Source organism: Equus przewalskii, chromosome 20 (genome assembly GCF_037783145.1).
Source record: "Equus przewalskii isolate Varuska chromosome 20, EquPr2, whole genome shotgun sequence".
In the NCBI taxonomy this organism is placed as follows: domain Eukaryota; kingdom Metazoa; phylum Chordata; class Mammalia; order Perissodactyla; family Equidae; genus Equus; species Equus przewalskii.
In genome coordinates this window covers 27,982,719-28,002,486 of record NC_091850.1, presented here as the reverse complement: position 1 = coordinate 28,002,486, position 19,768 = coordinate 27,982,719, and the positions used below count along the sequence as shown (strand labels likewise).

The window sequence follows — 19,768 nt, the reverse complement described above, 5'->3', positions numbered from 1 at the left end:
AATAAGTGGCATGATAAAAAATGGAACATTAAGATTTGATGGTAATGGTATCTAGGACTAACTAAGAAGAACGACAAGCGTGATCCAGAAATGATACTGAAGGGCTGAATGAGGGGTGCAGTCCATATGTACCTCCAGCAGAGGACAGTATGTAAAAGGCACACAAACAATGGATAAAGGAATGAATTACACAACCTTAAGATATAGAGCTACAGTGAATTAAATACTTAATAATGCTATCAATTCTTAATTATATAAACGAAAAATTAACCAAGGCCTTTACTAGAAACTGCCTTTTAGGCCTTTACTAGTTTAAATTCCTTTCCTTTCCTTTTATTAAACCAAAGACAAAGGAATTAAAGTCAATTATATATATTTCACTTTCTGTTTGAGAGAGGAACTTATAAAAATCAAGTGCCTGTTATGACCAAGGAGGGCAAGAAGAGCAAAAAAGCCTTGGGTCTACATAGGCAATAAACACACCTGCATCAGTATACATACAGACACACACACACTCACACTCGCTATTAGCCATATCTGGATTCTTTAAGTGACCATTCTGATTAACTGGGTTTAATAACAGCTTTGCCTCAACAGCCTCCTCTTCCTGACTTAACCGCTCTCCAGGTTTTAGAAATAGCATTTGTATTATTTTGGCAAAGAAAACTCCAAATGAAAATAGGGGGTCAAATTAATGATCCGCCTAACATTTTATTAAATTGTCTTTTGATATGATAACCTAATTAGAAATTTCAATATTTTCTTTAACTGGATTCTTAATAATCCCCTGTATATGCTCTAAGACCTTTTTCATAATTTAAACCAATGGCAGAGTAGAGGAAATTTGTCTGGAATTAGTAAAAAATTCAAATTATAAAGCCCTGGAGAAGTAGTTTTTGTCCTTTTAGTTAAGAATACTAATTAATTGGAGCCTGCCCCATGGCCGAGTGGTTAAGTTTGTGTACTCCACTTCGGTGGCCCAAGGTTTCGCCGGTTCGGATCCTGAGCACAGACATGGCACCACTCATCAGGCCACGTTGAGGCAGCGTCCCACATACCACAACTAGAAGGACCCACAGCTAAAATATACAACTATGTACTGGGGGGATTTGGGGAGAAGAAGGAAGAAAAAAGATTGGCAACAGATGTTAGCTTGGGGCCAATCTTACAAAAAAAAAAGAATATAATTGATGTTAGGAAGAAAGAATCTAAAGACATACTTTAAAGAAAAGGATTTAGAAGACAGTTTGACTAGAGAGGGTCTTAGGTATGCTTTTAGTACCTTCTACATGTTATTAAAAACAAAACAAATAGAAAAAGAGAAAACCATAAACTTTAGGTAAATCCAAGTAAAAGCATAAAATTCTACATATGTATAATCTGAATGAGGTTTGATTTAATTTTTGAAATCTGGATGTAACTAGATATAGCTAAGTAATCAATCACTTTTCACAGTGGGAATATTACACCATACCTATGCATGTCAGCCAATTTGGACAGGACACGAGCAGCATTACTAAAACTTCTGTTCTTCTCATAATACCTCCAGAGTAAATCCATATAATGGACTTTGTTTTGATCAACTTTGGCCATTCGGACTAGATGGGGCTCTAGAAATGGAGAGGCAATCTGGAAATTGTATAGTTACTCAGAAACATTTTATGACCACTCACTTGCTCTTTATGTAGTACATATAACATTTTTAAGACAACTATAGGTGTGCCTTGTTTTATGAATAAATAAGCAAAATATAATCCAATAACAGATAAAAGAGAGGGCAATTTTTCTCACTATAAATGATTTTTGTTTTATCACAGTTAATGAAAGAGTTGGTATCACAGTTGCATTAGGCTGATAAAAATAATTTCCTATAATCCAATTATAAATCTTTTAATAAACTTTGAGAACACAGCTATTGATTCCTAGAATCTGAGCTCAAAGGCATCCTTGAAATTATCAAATGCCATGTATTTATTTTACAGACTGAGGAACACTGAGACTTAGGGTAGTGAAAGGACATGTGTGAAGTCACATAGTGACTTCACAGAAGAGCTAAGACAAAGTTCAGGTGTTCTAATTCATAATCCAGTGATCTCCACCCCACAATATAAACAACCCCAATCAGCTTCTCAATAAAAGAAAATTAGAGCAATGGCCTACTTTGCCTACTAGAAAAAGATATTGCATTACTTGGCTTTACACGAACACCTTGGTAGGTACAGAATGAGAAAAAATTTCCTATAACTATATGTGTTTAACCCATTGAGTTATGCTATTTAAAAATACAAATTAACATTAGAGTAAAAAACCATTTTTTTACCTGCAGTAGCTTATCTGCAAGGTCAGCTTGTATTAGCCAATTATAAAGGGCAATACTAAAGAGCTCATCTTTGGATCGTTGAGACAATTTAAGCATCTGTTCAAACTAAAATAAAGAAAACAATAAAAATTAGCACAGTTAAAGGTTCAGTTGCTGTAATATCATGACCCTTAGCCTTATAAACTCCTGTTAAGATATCAAGAATCCTTAAACCATAAGTTTGAAGAGCTATGACCTTTCCCAAGATGATTATGCCACCACTAACACACAGAACTTCTAAACACAATGTATTTCCAGAATGAAAATATGCTATGTCCCTTACGTGATGTCCTGCTTCTTCATTACTCAGCATATTGGGATCAGAGGATAACACTGGAGGCCCAGGTTTCTTGGGTACACTGGGAGACTGAGGAGCAGCCTTACTTTGATTTACTAGTTCTTGAAGTGTATCTGTAATACACTTGTAACTGTTTAATCTGAAAGAGAATGGCAAAGGAGCAATTACATTATTTAATTAGACAGCAATTGATTTATCTTTTTTTTTCTCTTTGGTGAGGTGCCACAGCAGGGCTTGATGAGCTGTGTGTAGGTCTGTGCCTTGGATCCAAACCTACAAACCCCAGGCCGACAAAGTGGAATGCACGAACTTAACCACTATACCACTGGGCCTAATTTAAATACAGACAACAATCTGAAGACTATTTTGGAGAAGATGTGTGTGTGTATACATATATATACACACACAAATTTGGTATTAAAAATAATACAAATCATAGGCTTTTTCAATAGGTTGGAGAAGCATTTGGTTAAACATAAAAAGGTAAAGTTTTAAAAATGACTGTATTAACAAAAAACATGTCTTAGGTGATATATTTCCTTCATGGATATACATTTTTTTCTTTAACAGTCTCAACTAAACTGTGAACATTTAAAAATAATCCTTGAGCAATGTCAGCACCATGGCAGAATGAGCTGTTCCCTTTGTCTCTCCTCTCTAAGTTACAACTAAACGGACACAGAACAGAATGCCTGAGAGATCCAGGCAGCTATACGTCTGAAGGTGGGTATACTGGACTTCCAGGAAGCAGCAGAACTAAGGGAGCAGATCCAAGCCTGGCCCCACAACTGCCCCCTCCCCTGGCAGCGGCGATCCATGATGCAGACCCTCACACAGTGCTGGAAGAAGTGTGAATGGAGGCCCATGTGCAAATGCTGTAGAAATGGTAGCCCGGCTCACAGGAGTGCCCACCCCGCTGCAGCAGCCCCATTCATGTGAACGTTCCCCAGCAAGTGGCCACGGCTCAGCCCGTGTGACAGCGCCCTACCCCTGCAAGTGCGACCCACTGAGCAGCTGTGGCCAGCCTGCAGGAATCAAGAGTGGCTATACAGGTACAACTAGGAGCAGAAGGAGTGGAAACAGAAAACACAGCCCCTGGCCCCTGTCCACCCAGCTATGGCAGGTGGAACCTTGGGACCATTTACTACCACAAATGTGCCAGTGGAGGATCAATTTATCAAACACCATGGAGAACTACAGTAATAGCTGCAGAACAGAAGGAAAATGACAAGTCTCCAAAAACCAAACCTTAAGTCACAGAAGATTACAGTCTAAATGACAGAGAATTCAAAATAGTTGTCATTGAGAAACTCAGTGAGTTACAAGCACACAGAAAGACAGTTCAATGAGCTCAGGAATAAAATTAATGAACAGAAGGAACAGTTCACCAAAGAGATTAAGCCCTTAAAAAACAATGACACAGAAATTCTAATAGTAGAATTAAATGAAAAGATAGACCAGATGGACTTAATAGATATAGAATACTCCATCCAAAAATGGCAGAATATACATTCTTCTCAAGTGCACATGGAACATTTTCAAAGATAGACCATGTTAGGAAACAAGGCAAGCCTCAATAAATATAAGAAGACTGAAATCATATGAAGCATCTTTTCTGACCACAATGCTATGAAACTAGAAATTAACAAGAAAAAAACTGGTAAAGTGACAAATACGTGGAGACTGAACAACCAATGGATCATTGAAGAAATTAAAGGAGAAATCAGAAAATATCTGGAGACAAACAAAAATGAAAATAGACCATACCAACTCATATGGGAAAAGCAAAAGCAGTCCTAAGAGGGAAATTCACAGCAATACAGGATCACCTCAACAAACAAGAAAAATCTCAAATAAGTAATCTGAAACTACACCTAACAGAATTAGAAAAAGGAGAACAAACAAGGCCCAAAGTCAGCAGAAGGATGAAAATAATAAAAATTAGAGCAAAAATACATGAAATTGAAATAAAGACAAAACAGTAGAAAGGATCAATGAAACTAAGAGCTGATTGTTTGAGAAGATAAACAAAATTGACAAACCCTTAGCCAGATTCACTAAGAGAAAAAGAGAGAAGGCTCAAATAAACAAAATTAGTAATGAAAGAGAAATTACAATGGATACTGCAGAAATACAAAGGATCATAAGAGAATACTATGAAAAACTATATGACAACACATAGGACAATCTAGAAGAAATGGATAAATTCTTACACACATGTAACCTCCCAAAACTCAATCAAGAAGAAATAGAGAATCACAAGTAAAGAGATTGAAACAGTAATCAAAAACCTCCCCCCGCAAAAAAGTACAGGGCCACATAGCTTCTTAGGAGAATTCTACCAAACATTCAAAGAAGATTTAATACATATCCTTCTCAAAACATTCCAAAAATTTGAAGATGACGGAACACTTCCTAACTCATTCTATGAGGCCAACATCACCCAGATCCCAAAGCCAGACAAGGACAATACAAAAAAGGAAAATTACAGGCCAATATTGTTGATGAACATAGATGCAAAAACTCTCAACAAAATATTGGCAAACTGAACACAGCAATACATTAAAAGGAACATACACCATAATCAAGCGGGACTTTTATCAGGGATGCAGGGATGGTTCAACATCCGCAAATCAATGAATGTGATATATCACATGAACGAATGAGGAATAAAACCCACATGACCATCTCAATAGACACAGAGAAAGTATTTGACAAGATTCAACATCCATTTATGAAAAACACTCTCAATAAAATGGGTATAGAAGGAAAGTACCTCAACATAATAAAGGCCATATATGACAAACCCACAGCCAATATCATACTGAACAGGGAAAACCTGAAAGCCATCCCTCTAAGAACAGGAACAAGACAAGCATGCCCACTCTCACCACTCTTATTCAACACAGTCCTGGAGGTTTTGGCTAGAGCAATTAGATAAGAAAAAGAGATAAAAGGTATCCAGATTGGCAAGGAAAAAGTGAAACTTTCACTGTTTGCAGACAACATGATTCCATATACAGAAAACCCTAAAGAATCCATTGGAAAACTATTAGAAATAATCAACAACTACAGCAAAGTTGCAGGGTACAAAATCAACTTACCAAAATCAGTTGCATTTCTATACTCTAACAACGAATTAATGGAAAGAAAACAAGAATATAATCGCATTTATAATTGCAAGAAAAAGAATAAAATATCTGGGAATAAATTTAACCAAGGAGGTGAAAGATCTATACAATGAAAACTATAAGACATTATTGAAAGAATGATGATGACATAAAGAAATGGAATGATAGTCCATGCATATGGATTGAAAGAACATGGTTAAAATCTCCATACTACCTAAAGCAATCTACAGATTCAAAACAATCCCAATCAGAATCCCAATGATATTCTTCATGGAAATAGAACAAAGAATCCCAAAATTCATATGGGGCAACAAAAGACCCCGAAGAGCTAAAGCAATCCTAAGAAAAAGAACAAAGCTGGAGACATCACAATTCCTGACTTCAAAATATACTACAAAGCTATAGTAATCAAAACAGCATGGTACTGGTACAAAAACAGACACACAGATCAGTGGAACAGAACTGAAAGCCCAGAAATAACACCACACATCCATGGACAGCTAATCTTTGACAAAGAAGCCAAGAACATACAACGGAGAAAGGAAAGTCTCTTCAATAAATGGTGTTGGGAAAACTAGACAGCCTCATGCAAAGAATGAAAGGAGACCATTATCATTTGCAATATGCAAAAATCAACTCACAATGGATTAAACACTTGAAGGTAACATGTGAAACCATAAAACTCCTAGAAGATAATGCAGGAAGTAGACTCTTTGACATTGGTCTTAGAAGGATCTTTTTGAATACCATGTCTACTCAGCTAAGGGAAACAAAAGAAAAAATAAACAAGTGGGACTTCATCAGACGAAAGACCTTCCTCAAAGCAAAGGAAACCAGGAACAAAACGAAAAGACAACCCACCAACTGGGAGAAGATATTTGCAAACCATATATCCGACAAAGGGTTAATCTCCAAAATATATAAAGAACTCATAGGGGGCTGGCCCCGTGGCCGAGTGGTTAAGTTCGCGCGCTCCGCTGCAGGCGGCCCAGTGTTTCGTTGGTTCGAATCCTGGGCGCAGACATGGCACCGCTCATCAAACCACGCTGAGGCAGCGTCCCACGTGCCACAACTAGAAGGACCCACAACGAAGAATATACAGCTATGTACCGGGGGACTTTAGGGAGAAAAAGGAAAAAATAAAATCTTTAAAAAAAAAAAACTCATAGAACTCAACAACAACAACAACAAATAACCTGATCAAAAAATGGCAGAGGATGTGAACAGACGTTTTTCAAAGAAGATACACAGATGGCCAATAGGTATACGAGAAGATGTTCATCACTAGTGATCAGGGAGACGCAGACCAAAACCACAATGAGACATCACCTTACGCCTGTCAGAGTGGCTACAATACCAAAACAAAAAACATCACTAATGATCAGGGAGACGCAGACCAAAACCACAATGAGACATCACCTTACGCCTGTCAGAGTGGCTACAATACCAAAACAAAAAAATACTGTTGGAGAGGATATAGAGAAAATAGAACCCTCACACACTGCTGGTGGGAATGCAAACTGGTGCAGCCACTACTGAAAACAGTATGGAAATTTCTCAAAAATAAGAGAAATACCAGATGACCCAGCTATTCCACTACTGTGTATTTATCCGAAGAACTTGAAATCAACAGTTCAGAGACTTAATGCACCCCTATGTTCACTGCAGCATTATTCACAATAGCCAAGAAGTGGAAACAACCCAAGCGCCCATCAGCTGACGAATGGATACAGAAAACGTGGTACAAATATATATGGACTCTGAGGGTATTATATGTTAAGCAAAATAAGTCAGACAGAGAAAGACAAACACCACAATTTCACTCCTATGTGGAAGATAAACAAACACATGGACAAAGAGAACAAATGAGTGGTTACCAGAGGGGAAGGAGGTTGGGAGGTGGGCATAAAGGGTAAAGGGGCACATATATATATGGTGACTGACAAATAATAATGTACAATTGAAATTTCACAGTATTATAAACTATTATGACCTCAATAAAATAAAAAACAAACTATACAGAAATTCTGGATATGAAAAACACAATTAATGAGATTAAAAATAATATAGAAACCCTAAAAAATAGAGCAGACCTTACGGAGCAGAGAACAAGTGACCTAGGAGATGGAAATCTGGAAATGCTTCAGGTGGAGGAGGAAAGAGAACAAAGATTTAAAAAAACAAAGAAACTCTTTAAGAAATATCCGACTCAATTAGGAAAAGTAATGTAAGGATTATAGGTATCCTAGAGGGAAAAGAGTGGGAGAAAGGAGCTGAGAGCTTGTTTAAAGAAATAATAGCCAAGAACTTCCCAAACCTGGAGACATAACTAGTCACACAAGTACATGAGACCAATAGAACTCCTAATTACATCAATGCAAATTACCTTCTCCAAGGCATATAATACTAAATCCGGCAAAAGTCAATGACAAAGAAAAAATATTAAAGGCAGCAAGGCAGAAGAAAATAACGTACAAAGGAAGCCCTATCAGGCTTTCAGTGGATTTCTCAGGAGAAACCTTATAGGCTAGGAGAGAATGTAATGATATATTCAAAGTACTGAAAGACAAAAACTTCTAGCTAAGGAATACTCTATTCAGCAAAATTATCCTTCAGATATGACAGAGAAGTAAATGCTTTCCCAGATAAAAATAGTCCTTTAAAATAAAATTACTAATCTTCACCCAGAACCAGAAATGGGGGATGGGGGTGAGTCAGTTTTGTTTCCAAATAAGCTATCTCATTTAAAATCGACATTAATAAAGTCTCAGAAAAACCACAGGCACAAGTTCAAAAATGTTGATAAGTCCCTAAGAATTTTCACCAGACTAAAATTTTATCCCTAGGCTAAGATTCATAATCTTGATTCAGGTCTTTAATAAAACAAGACATTTTTAAGTTAAAGCATAAGTCAATTTAATAAGGGTTGTACTTGACTGATATACTATTTTCCTAACACTACAAAGAAAGGTCTGTATCCGTAAAGTTGACAATCTGCGAAGGTGATAAAACTCGCCTTTCTTGGAAAGCCTGAAGTCCCACCAGGTCTTCGTCTGGCTCTCCATGTTTATAGAAATGAAGCCCAAGACCCTGAGGATCTTTTTTCTCTGCAGCAGTAAGAGAGAGCTCCACCACACCCTCATAAAAACGCACTAATTGGAAATAAAAAAGACAAAGAGTTAAGGCTTATTAACAGCTTATTAAGCTGGATATGTTTTTCCTTAACTGGCTTATAAAAATATGGATCAAGGTTATTACATTTCTACCATATATTAGTCATTGTACTGACAATATCATATAAAGTATTTCCGACAAGTCCACCAAAGATCAGGGTCCCAACATTCCTAAAAAGCAGCTATTAAATAGATTTTCTTCATTGGGAAAACATTTTTGTATTTAAAATAACGAAAAGGAGGGTTTCCGTTCCTTGATAGAAAAAAAAAAATCCTGAAATTCAAAACAATACCCATGAAAACAGTTACTTTTCCATCACGTTAGATTTGATTTAAAGTAATTTTAAAGTGAGCAGACAATATTTTAAAAATTAGTCAAAAGAATGTAAAGCATCTGAAAAACAAATGTAACCCAGAAAGTAATCTAATACAGTAGTAGTTTAACTGAACAAGGACTGAAACTCCAATGTTAAAAAGTTACACATTTCAAGATATAAAAAGAGCATTCTAGCAGAGGCCGGTGCAATCATCAAAGCCTAAAAGACAAGGGATGAATTTCCTCTGTCATATCACTCGGGCCACTAAAGTTGAAGGAAGATTTGCCTCTGGAAGAAGCTCTTCATCATTCACTTGTTTTACTCACACAGTCATTTGTCCTCTGAGTTAAGAAAAAGGTATGAAGAACATTTTGTTTCTCACCTTGTCTATACTGAGCACAAACATTGGAAAGGTCCACTTGATGGCTGATTTTTTGATACTCCTTTAATGATTCCCTTAACATTCTTTCCTTTTCAATCTTATTTTGAACTTGTCGGGAACGCTGAAGAAGCTCATTTGCCTAGCAGTAGAGATGACAGGAACTTAAAAAAAAAATAAAATCAAGCACACAGATGACACTGTCAACATATGTTTTAGTCTATGTCTAAATTTACATCTGGTTTATTATCATCAAAAATAAAAACAACTCTACAAACTTACTTCTTAATTTTAGGCAGAAAAGTTTTTGACCCCCAAATCCTAGCTACTCTTAATTCCTCTCACAAATATGTTAAGCAAGACAGCTTTTGACTGGTAAATCTCTTGCCTAGTCAATACATTATTGGTCAGCAGGCAGTCCGTGGGACACTGATTTTTTTAAATTATTTCCACCTGTAGGAAAGGATCAATAAAAATTGCTCAATTAACTCTAATTCATTACAGACTTAAAGATTCAGTGATTTTCCTTAATTTCTAAGGAGAGGCATGTTTAACCATTGTCTTTAAAAAAAATATGGCCTAGAAATACTATCAAAGATTCTTTATGTAAAAGTTTAATATACATGGACTTTAAGAAATCATATATGCCAATGCCTTTCTTACACAGATGAGAATTCTGAGGTCAGGAGAGCTTAAGAGACCTACCCAAGGTCATATATTAAGTAAAAGAAGATAGTTCCTGATTCCAGTTCTAGTGTAGTTTTCATCGTAACATGAAACTTCCCAGAAGAAACACCGAAATAGGTAACAAACCATCATACCTTAGAACAAACTGCATCATCAGTGCTATACAGAAGTGGGCAGATATCCTGTAAATGTAAACTAATGCCGTCAACAGCAGCATTATCTCTGATGTAGCAGTTGATAAGAGAAGCAATTAATGCCCCAGTCAGTTCTTTGTCCCTGATTACCAGATCTTTAAAGGTGGTGATTTTCAACTGCTCTTGAAATTCCTAGGAGTATAAAAGAAAATCCTTTTTTCTACCAAAAACAAAGGAATATCATATTTCAATATAGAATAAAATTTAATAACTTAAAATAACCAAAATATTAATAGACTCTACAATTCAAAAGAAGATACACTAAACTATATGAACTAACATACTTTTGCAAACTTTCATAGAATCACAGAGTTGGAAAGAACCCACAGTATGTCTAGTCCAAATCTCACTTTACATATGAGGAAAGTAAAGCCCAGATAGAGCCAAAATTTGAGCCACATCTCCTGACTTCAGTTATAACCAGGAAAGAAACTGGGCTTACACCTGTTTTTCCTAAATAATGTTAGAATTCTATTATTCAAGGCCCTCCAACATTGGAGTTTGATCTCATTTTGTACAAATCTGCTTGTTAAAACGGAGTTCTAAAGCATTGAGGTGATTTTTATATTAGAGTACACTATTCTGTTTAGTGATGTGACTGCTATTTCTTTTTTCTAAATTTCAGCAAATATCCAATCTGTATTTAAATATTGGAGTAATACTTAATTTGCATTCCTTGAGCATACACTTCGTAATGCAAGGAAGGAAGCTATTAAGATGGGTCAGAAAAAGGCACCTAGGCTAAAAATTTACCTGTTATGTTTATCACCCAATAAAACTAAAAATCATTATTCTACCTGGCCTGGAAAACAGTTTTCATAATTAACCATATTAGCTTGAATTTTTAAAAAGAAAAAAAAAGTATGTGCTTAAAAGAAATACAACCACAAACAAAATAATTCATTGGACACTACTGGAAAGAACTAGGGGATTGCCATTGAAAACTGGTACTTAAAAGTCAAGAATTAAACATTTCAGGGTAACCAAATAGCCCTACAGGATAAGAAAAAAACCATTTTTAAAAATAGAATTGCAGTTAATAAATACGGAAAAAAGCACAGATTTAGAAAATGACCATATTGTAATTCTAAATGAAACAACTAACTCAGGTAATGATTATCAATGGATAACGAACGCTTCAAAGTCTGATGGAGAATTTCACAATGTCAGGATTGGACTTACTACTTGAATCCGGCAATCAATCTTAATATCAGTAAAAGTGGGACAATCAAACCTTTTGGTCTAATAAACACAGCCTGACACACAAACCACCACCTATGAAGCATTCTATTCTTCCTCAGATAAATGGACCTGAACTTTATCAAGCCTCTGTAGACTTAATTCCCATTTTACAGAAAAGGCAGGAAACAGAGGGACATGTTAACTACAGTGAAGGTGAAGAGAACCTCACAATGTTGGACATTCTACAGAGTTGATGACCATCTACAAGGCAAAAGCAAGGAAAAAAAGAAGGAAAAATTGCTCTAGATTGAAAAATATTTAAGAGAAATGAAAACCAAATTCAGTGAGTCAATCAGCTGGTTAGATTCTGATTTCAATCAAACAATCGTAAAAAGATATTTTTAAGACAGTCACAGAAATTGCATTACTTTAGATGCCACCAAAGAATTACTGTTAATATTGCTAAGTGTGATAATGATACTGTTATTTAAGGAAATGCCCATCTTTTTTCGGAAATACACACTAAATTAAGTAGGAATGAAATAACATGATGTCTGGGATCCACTTTAAAATAATTCAATAAAAGGAAAAGAAAAAAGCGGATTAGGCAAAGTTGGCAAAATCTTTAAAATGCTAAATATGAGTAAAGTGTATATGGAGATTAGTTGTAGTAGTTGCTCTATTTTCATGTATGTTTAGAAATGTTCACAACTGAACAATAGGCAGAAATACCTTCCCCCAAATGGCTTAATATTTAGATGAAGCAAATTATCATTACCTTTAAAAAAGGTTCAAATGAGGACAGCAAGAGAAATATGAACCATTCGTTACCCACAATGGTAAACATCTTTCTTTAAAGCAGGAATGTTTAATTTAGGTTGCTGAACTTCTTGAAATTACATGCAAAAATTTTGTGTATGTGTCTGTACACATTCTTTGAGAGAGATGTTTTAAAAAGAAATTAATTAATTAATTAACTTTTTTTGAGGAAGATTAGCCCTGAGCTAACTGCTGCCAATCCTCCTCTTTTTGCTGAGGAAGACTGGCCCTGAGCTAACATCCATGCCCATCTTCCTCAACTTTATACGTGGGATGCCTGCCACAGCATGGCTTGCCAAGTGGCGCTATGCCCGCACCCAGGATCCAAACTGGTGAACCCTGGGCCACCGAAGCGGAGCGTGTGCACTTCACCACTGTGCCATCGGGGCCGGTCCCGTGAGAGAGTTTTTTGATCAGATTCCCAAAGGGATCTGTAGCCTAAATAAAGGTAACAATCCACTGTTAAAAAACATTTTTGGTAAAGTAAGATTTCCTTCACATACTATTATAAAGTTCTTACATACTGTAAACACTTGTGGCTTTGACAAAGTGGCTCTCTCAAGTTATCACGTGTTAGTGCAATCTTCTTATAACACACGAACTTTATCATAACCTAAATGCTTCTCCGAATAATCTCCTTCCAAACCCAAGTCTAAGATTAAAGCTGACTCAAAAGAAAACTAAGCATAGTATTAACAGTGTGATCTTAAGGGAAAAAAAATATCCTACCTTCTGAAGTTCTCCTACAATAACAGTGAATTGATGCTCACAAAGAAGTTTCCATAAAGCCAGAGCCTGGTATGATTTTCGAACCAACTGCTGGATTGCTTGAAGTGAAACCTTTTCACTCAGTTGAGCCTCTAATTATAAAACACAACTAATGAAGTTTTATAAAATAACATAAAGTTGTTTTATTCCAAGTAAATCAATACTTTACCTCAAATAAAAACGATTATAGTTAAGGTTGAAATCCTTGTTGTTCTCTTCGCTCCCCTCATGAGTTACTGAATTCATGTTTTTATCCTCTCACTGTATATACGTGCTTCTGGGTGTTTGTGTGAGCGTGTACACATAAGCAATAAAAATACTGCTGCGTTTTAAAATAGTTTACACCATTGCTCTTTCCACCCAGTTGCAGGCTACCCATATTTAGAAATTTAAATATAATACATTTATTTTAATTGCAGAGTGTTCCACCACGTTAGTATACTATAATCAGGTCCACTTTCCACCTGAAGGACATTTATATTGTCTCCAATGTTTAGTGACTAAAACAATAATGCAATAAATATTCTTAAAAAGGCTCTCCTGGAAAGCAGTCAGGTTTCTCTGGGACTAAAGCTTCCCAAACCTTGGATTAAGATGCATTGGTGAGTCATGAAACCAATTCAGTCATGACAGTTTTTTTTTTTCTTAAAAAAGCAGCAGAATAGAGTAAAACAGGAAAGAAAAGAGTGTAAAACAGGTAGAGCTACTTTCTGAAATTTTGTTTCATTTGTGTGTGTATGCTTTTACATATCTGGGGCATTACGTAAATGTAAATAATGTAAATCTGGGTCTTACTGTGGGGAAAAAGTCTGATAAAGACTGCTCTAGGATGTACACCTACGGAAACTGCTGGTTTGAGTATATACGCATTTTCAGCTTTTGCTATACATATACAACCAAACTGCTCTCCAAAGTGGTCATTTCAGTGTATACTGCCAGCAAATTGAATGCTCCCGTTTGTATGAATCTTTATTAATGCTTGATATTGGCAAGCTTGAGGCCTTACTGGAGTTTCATTAGCAGTACTGAAAAAAGAATTTACAAGACAGCAAACAGAAAATGAGGGCCAGCAGGAAGGGAAGGAAGTACTTTAGGGACAAGAGAAAATGGCTGGGTCTTAATTAGCAAAGTTCTATTAGCCAGAATAATTGGCTCGAACAATAGAAGACAAAAAGAACTTAAAAAAATGAATGACAGACAAAATTTAAGCAATAATTTATTATTATTCCAATTCATATCCAGAATAATTGATGATCATGAGAACTTTTCAGTTCCCTTACTCTATCCTTAGTTGTTACTATTCATAATAGATTAAAAAAAAGGCCAAAACTTTGATTCATATTTTAAACTCTACAAAAAGGTGTCACTAATCATTTGGAAAATGCAAATCAAAACCACAATGAGATACCACTTCATACCTCTTAGGATGGATATTATAAAAAATAATAATCTGAAAAGTAACTGGTATGTGGAGAAACTGGAGCCCTTTGTGCACTACTGTTAGGAATGTAAAATGGTACAGCTGCTATGGAAAACAGTATGGAGCTTCCTCAAAACACTAAAAATAGAATCACTATATGATCCAGCAATTCCACTTCTGGGTATATAACAAAAGAATTGAATGCAAGGACTCAAATTTATATTTGTACATCATGTTCATAGCAGGATTATTCACAATATCCAAAAGCGGAAGTAACTCAAGTGTCCATCAATGGATGAATAGATAAACAAAATGTAGCATATACATACAATCTTAAAAAAGAAAAAAATTCTGACACATGCCACAACAAGGATGAACTCTGAAGGTATTATGCTAAGTGAAATAAGCCAGTCACAAAAGGACAAATACTATATGATTCCACTTATGAGGTACCTGAGTAGTCAAATTCAGAAATAAAGAATGGTGGTTGTCAAGGGCTGGGGGCAGGGGGAAATGGGGAGTTATTGTTTCATGGGTACTGAGTTTCAGTTTGGCAAGATGACAAAAGTTCTGGAGATGGATAGTGGTAATGTATGCAAAATGATGTGAATGTACTAAATGCCAGTGAACTGTACACTTAGACATGATTAAAATGGTAAATTTTTTACCAATAAAAAAATCCCACTGATTAAAAAATAAGGTGTATATCATGTTTTCTGGTGGAGGAAGGGACAAAAATTTATGGGCTGAAAGTTATGGAAATACATATTGCCCCATTTTCCCCCATCACACTGCTGATACTTTAATAAACAATATTTGTGTTATTGCAAACTAGATCTTATTGAGAGATGTCCATTATTTTCTATTTGACTAATAAAACTCTCTACTGGGTTCATGTACATTTAACTGATCAGAAGCAATAATTTACCATGAAACTTCCTCTGCAGCTCCTGTTGCATTTGCTGGGTATTTCCATTTTCAGGACGCATGAATCCTATCAGCCTCTGCTGTACTTTGGCAGTAGTACTGAAACAGAAATTCCAGAGTGTACTGGTATTTTTAACAGCTTTATTGACATGTAAATTCCTATAATATACAGTTCAACCATTTAAAGTGTACAATTTAATTTTTAAAATACATTCATAGGGTTGTCCAACTATCACCACAATTGAATTATAGAACATTTTCACCCACTCCCCATTAGTGGTCAGTCTCCATTTTCTCTTTTCTCCCACCTCTACCCCCAGGAACTACTACTCTACTTTCTGTCTCTATAAATTTGCCTATTCTGAATATTTCATATAAATGAACTGGAATATGTTGTAAACACTTTTTTTCCTCTTTAGTGAAATAATCACTGGCAAATCAATGATGACAATGTAAACCTGAAGCATTTTAATCTCTCAGATGTTTGAAGTTTCACTGAGAATAGATGAGTAATAACAAGTTTCCTTTTATTGAACACTTGTTTTTTGCCTTCACCAATGATTTAACTTAACACACACAACAGTTCTGTAAGGTAAGTACTATTAAGAATCTCATTTTACAGATGAGAAAACTTCAGGACAAAAGTAAAAAGCAAAGAATCTGCTGTAAGGAAATACTGGCCGCTGAGAGAAATGAGCAAGTAAGAGCATTTGGTGTTGATTTGGTGAAGAATCTGATATTTGAGCTGTTAATGCAACTTTAGGGATGAGAAGAAATAATGCTGAACTTTCAGGAGAAATTCCTGTTTGGTAGCTGACGCTTGGTGAAATACAGATTAAGATTTTAACTTCAAAAGTATATGACTACTGAAGCTATAATTGGTACACTGTAGGATCAAGCAAATAAGTGATTATGTCAATGTTGTTAGAAAACAAGATTTTTAGGGTAAAAGAAATTGCGCAAAACTCCTGTAATCTTAAATTTGAACTGAAAACAACAGCACAACTCACAATTCTGTTTTATTAAAAAATAAAAACAAAACAGTATACAGCTTGACCAGGAGCAATGAATACCTCCAGCTGTAGTCTCTCATATGATTTCCTACCAAAAGAAACCAGAGCTCTGAAGAAATGGCCGATTCCAGGTGTAGGGGAGGAATTGTACCAAATGAGCCTGGAATGTCTCGTGATACTAGAAAGCAAAGAAGCTACTACAGACTACTGTCAAAATGACCCCAGAGCAATCTGAAGAGGCAAAAGATGGGACAATTTTGCATTTAAAAAACATGCAACAGATTGAAACACATTAAATATGTTTAAAACCACAGATTGATAATGATACTAAAGAAAAGCCTCAACTCATGGTGCTGGCTGAGATAGAGTAAGCCTACTACGGCCTCTCCCGTTGATTACAACTAAAACCCCAGGACAGAATACAAAATGCAACTACCATCTGAGGACTCTGAAAAGTTAGTAACAGCACACCGAGGGGAAGTCAAAACTCAAATGACAACCCATATGGAGGTGAGTTAGTGGTTTTTTCCCCTTACTCCTTTATCTCTAGGCTTTGACCAAAGGTGAGCTGAGTCTCAAAGCCGTGTGGACAGTAAAATTCCCAGGGAATGTTCAGCAAGGTCTGGAGACATTCTGATTGTCATTACTGGGGAGAACTACCGGTATCTAGTAGGTAGAGGCCAAGGATGCTCCAACAATGCACAGGACAGCCCTCACAACAAAGAATTAGCTAGTCCATAATGTCTACAGTGCCAAAGTTGAAAAACTTGGGAACACAGGAACTGGGAAGAGAGGGCCCTGTGGTCTGAACAGTTTGGAGGGAATCAGTTATTTTCTCTTGCTGCTTTGCCCCAAAGACACCACCATTTCTGCAAACTGCACGACACCAAGGGAGCTAAAACAGAGAGGCAATGACTTTCTATCCAGATGACCAGTAAAAGGGACCCCTGGGAGCTAGATATTGTGAGCGAAATCACAGCAAAAAGAGGCTGAAGAAGGAGATCCGTTAATTCTGTGTAACAACTTCTGGGCTCGCCCCCTAAGCTGTATATGTTTGGAACACACGGGAAGAAACATAGTGAAGATTCTAAGAACTGAACTGAGATATAAACCACTGTACAAGTTCCAGAATAACCTGTGAGACATTAATGCGAGAGACAGACCTAAAGAGCATAAGGCTTTGAAAACTAAGCTGACATTGGAATCACTGCCCACAGACTGGAAGACAGAACCTGTAGTCTGAAGCTAACTAGGTAGACTGCCTGCTGAAACAAACAAGACTGACGTTCTCTGGAGTACTGATACGTGCAGCGACATGAATAAATCTCAAATGCAGCGTGCTTCATAAAAGAAGCCAGAATCAATTTATATGACATTCTGGAAAAGGCAAAACCAGAGGTGAATAAGAGATCAGTGGTGGCCAGGGTTAGGTGTGGGAAGATGGAGTGGATACAAGAGAGACAGCACAAGAAAAATTTGGGGGGATGATGGAACTGTTCTGCATCTTGGTTGTGGCGGTGGTGATTACACAACTTTACACATGTGTCAAAACTCATACAACTGCACACCAAGAAAACATAGATTTTACTATATAACTTAATAAAAAACAAACAAAAAACCCACACTGCTCTTCTTTGGAGGATGTTGGAAACCAATTCATTACTTTTAAATTTGGTAAATAAAGAGAATGCAGCAAGCATTTATCCAGGCTTTCTGAATGAATCTTTCAAAATGTATCTCAGGATAACCAGATAGTTGAAGAAGAGATTTTTTTAAAACTATGGAGGATTATAGCAGGACCTCAGTTCAGCCAGTGTGTCCTTCGCCCATGTAGGCTGACTAAGTGCAGTGTTCAATCACGTACTTTACTTTTTTGTAAGGGTAAACCACTCACAAACAAAATGGTGGATTTGTGGCACAGGGCTCCACAGGCTCCGAATACTGCTCAGCAAAGTCAAGGGCATCCTAACAAACAGGGGGAAGCTGGGGGGGGGGGGGGGCAGGCAGATTACATGGGATTTACACAGCAGGCTAATCCACTGGGTACCCAACTGCTATCAGAACGCCTCTCTTTCAATCCCTTGGCAACTCAAGCTCTAACTGGTATAAACATCCTCAAGATCCAATTATTAAAGGCTGGAGAGGACCAGTTGGCAAAGAATAAACAAAATAAAATCTCATCTGGGTGGCCCTGGCATCCAGGCCCAAATCTCCTCTGGAGCAAATGACAATACATTAAATATGTAAGGTGCTGACACTGCTACGACCTCCCAACTCACTTGAGAGAAACTGCAGTTTCACTGGTGTGTCTGGCACACTGAGGAGAAAATCTACCAACTGACCTAATCTCAGCTTTTTACCATATTCTTATCATATTCTAGGGTAAAACTAACCCTGGGAGCTTCACAAAAGCTTTGTTCACAAGATGGTCTGCTTCTGAACACTGATCACAACTGCTGAGCAGATCTAATCAGCTACCTATACTAATAAATAAATATAGTCATTTTATAAACCCAGCCAGAAAAATACCACCAAGTATGACATATCTGCTAGCTTGGAAAAGATGGACTATGCTGGGCAGTCGAAGGCAACAGCCCCCAATGAAACAACTAATGTAAGAAATATGAAAAAACTTGAAAAGCAATTCTAGTTGTATTCTTAGTGAGATTTGGGATTCACATTACAAGTAGTGATTGCCATGAAAAAGGAAAAGTTGGAAAATCAAAGGGCTCTTGGAATTAAAAGTATAATGGCCAGAAAAAAAATTTATCAGACAAACTGAACAAACGCTACTTAAAATAGAATTAAATGACTGAGAACATCAACTTTAGGAATTCTGCAATCTACAGGAAAAAAAAAAGAATGAAAGAAATTATGGAATTTCTTTCCATAAGAATAAATAAATAAGAATAAATAAATAAATAAGAATAAAATATGAGAAGAAACTGAGGCTAGACCCAGGAGAGTCAATACGATTCTCCAAAGAGAATGGGAAAGATGGAATACTACAATAATTTAAAAATAATAGAAGAACATTTACCAAAGCTTAAATCTTTAGTTTAGACGCTCATTGAAAATGTTCAGTTCTCAAAACACACTGA

The 19,768-nt window shown here is 36.4% G+C and overlaps 1 protein-coding gene across 2 annotated transcripts in view; it reads right to left on the bottom strand.

The window, feature by feature from the left end:
• NUP155 (nucleoporin 155) overlaps positions 1-19,768 on the bottom strand; it is a 64,312-nt gene that overhangs the window by 10,354 nt on the left and 34,190 nt on the right. For both annotated transcript variants that reach the window (XR_011530397.1, XM_008518460.2), the window contains exons 21-28: positions 15,656-15,753; positions 13,269-13,399; positions 10,479-10,670; positions 9,661-9,799; positions 8,805-8,940; positions 2,643-2,796; positions 2,321-2,425; positions 1,475-1,629 (exon numbers count right to left, since the gene is read on the bottom strand). Coding sequence is in view for 1 of the 2 variants with exons in the window: in XM_008518460.2 (XP_008516682.1) it covers positions 1,475-1,629; positions 2,321-2,425; positions 2,643-2,796; positions 8,805-8,940; positions 9,661-9,799; positions 10,479-10,670; positions 13,269-13,399; positions 15,656-15,753 (1,110 nt within the window). In the remaining variant the exon portion in view is untranslated. The remainder of the gene's footprint in view (positions 1-1,474; positions 1,630-2,320; positions 2,426-2,642; positions 2,797-8,804; positions 8,941-9,660; positions 9,800-10,478; positions 10,671-13,268; positions 13,400-15,655; positions 15,754-19,768) is intronic.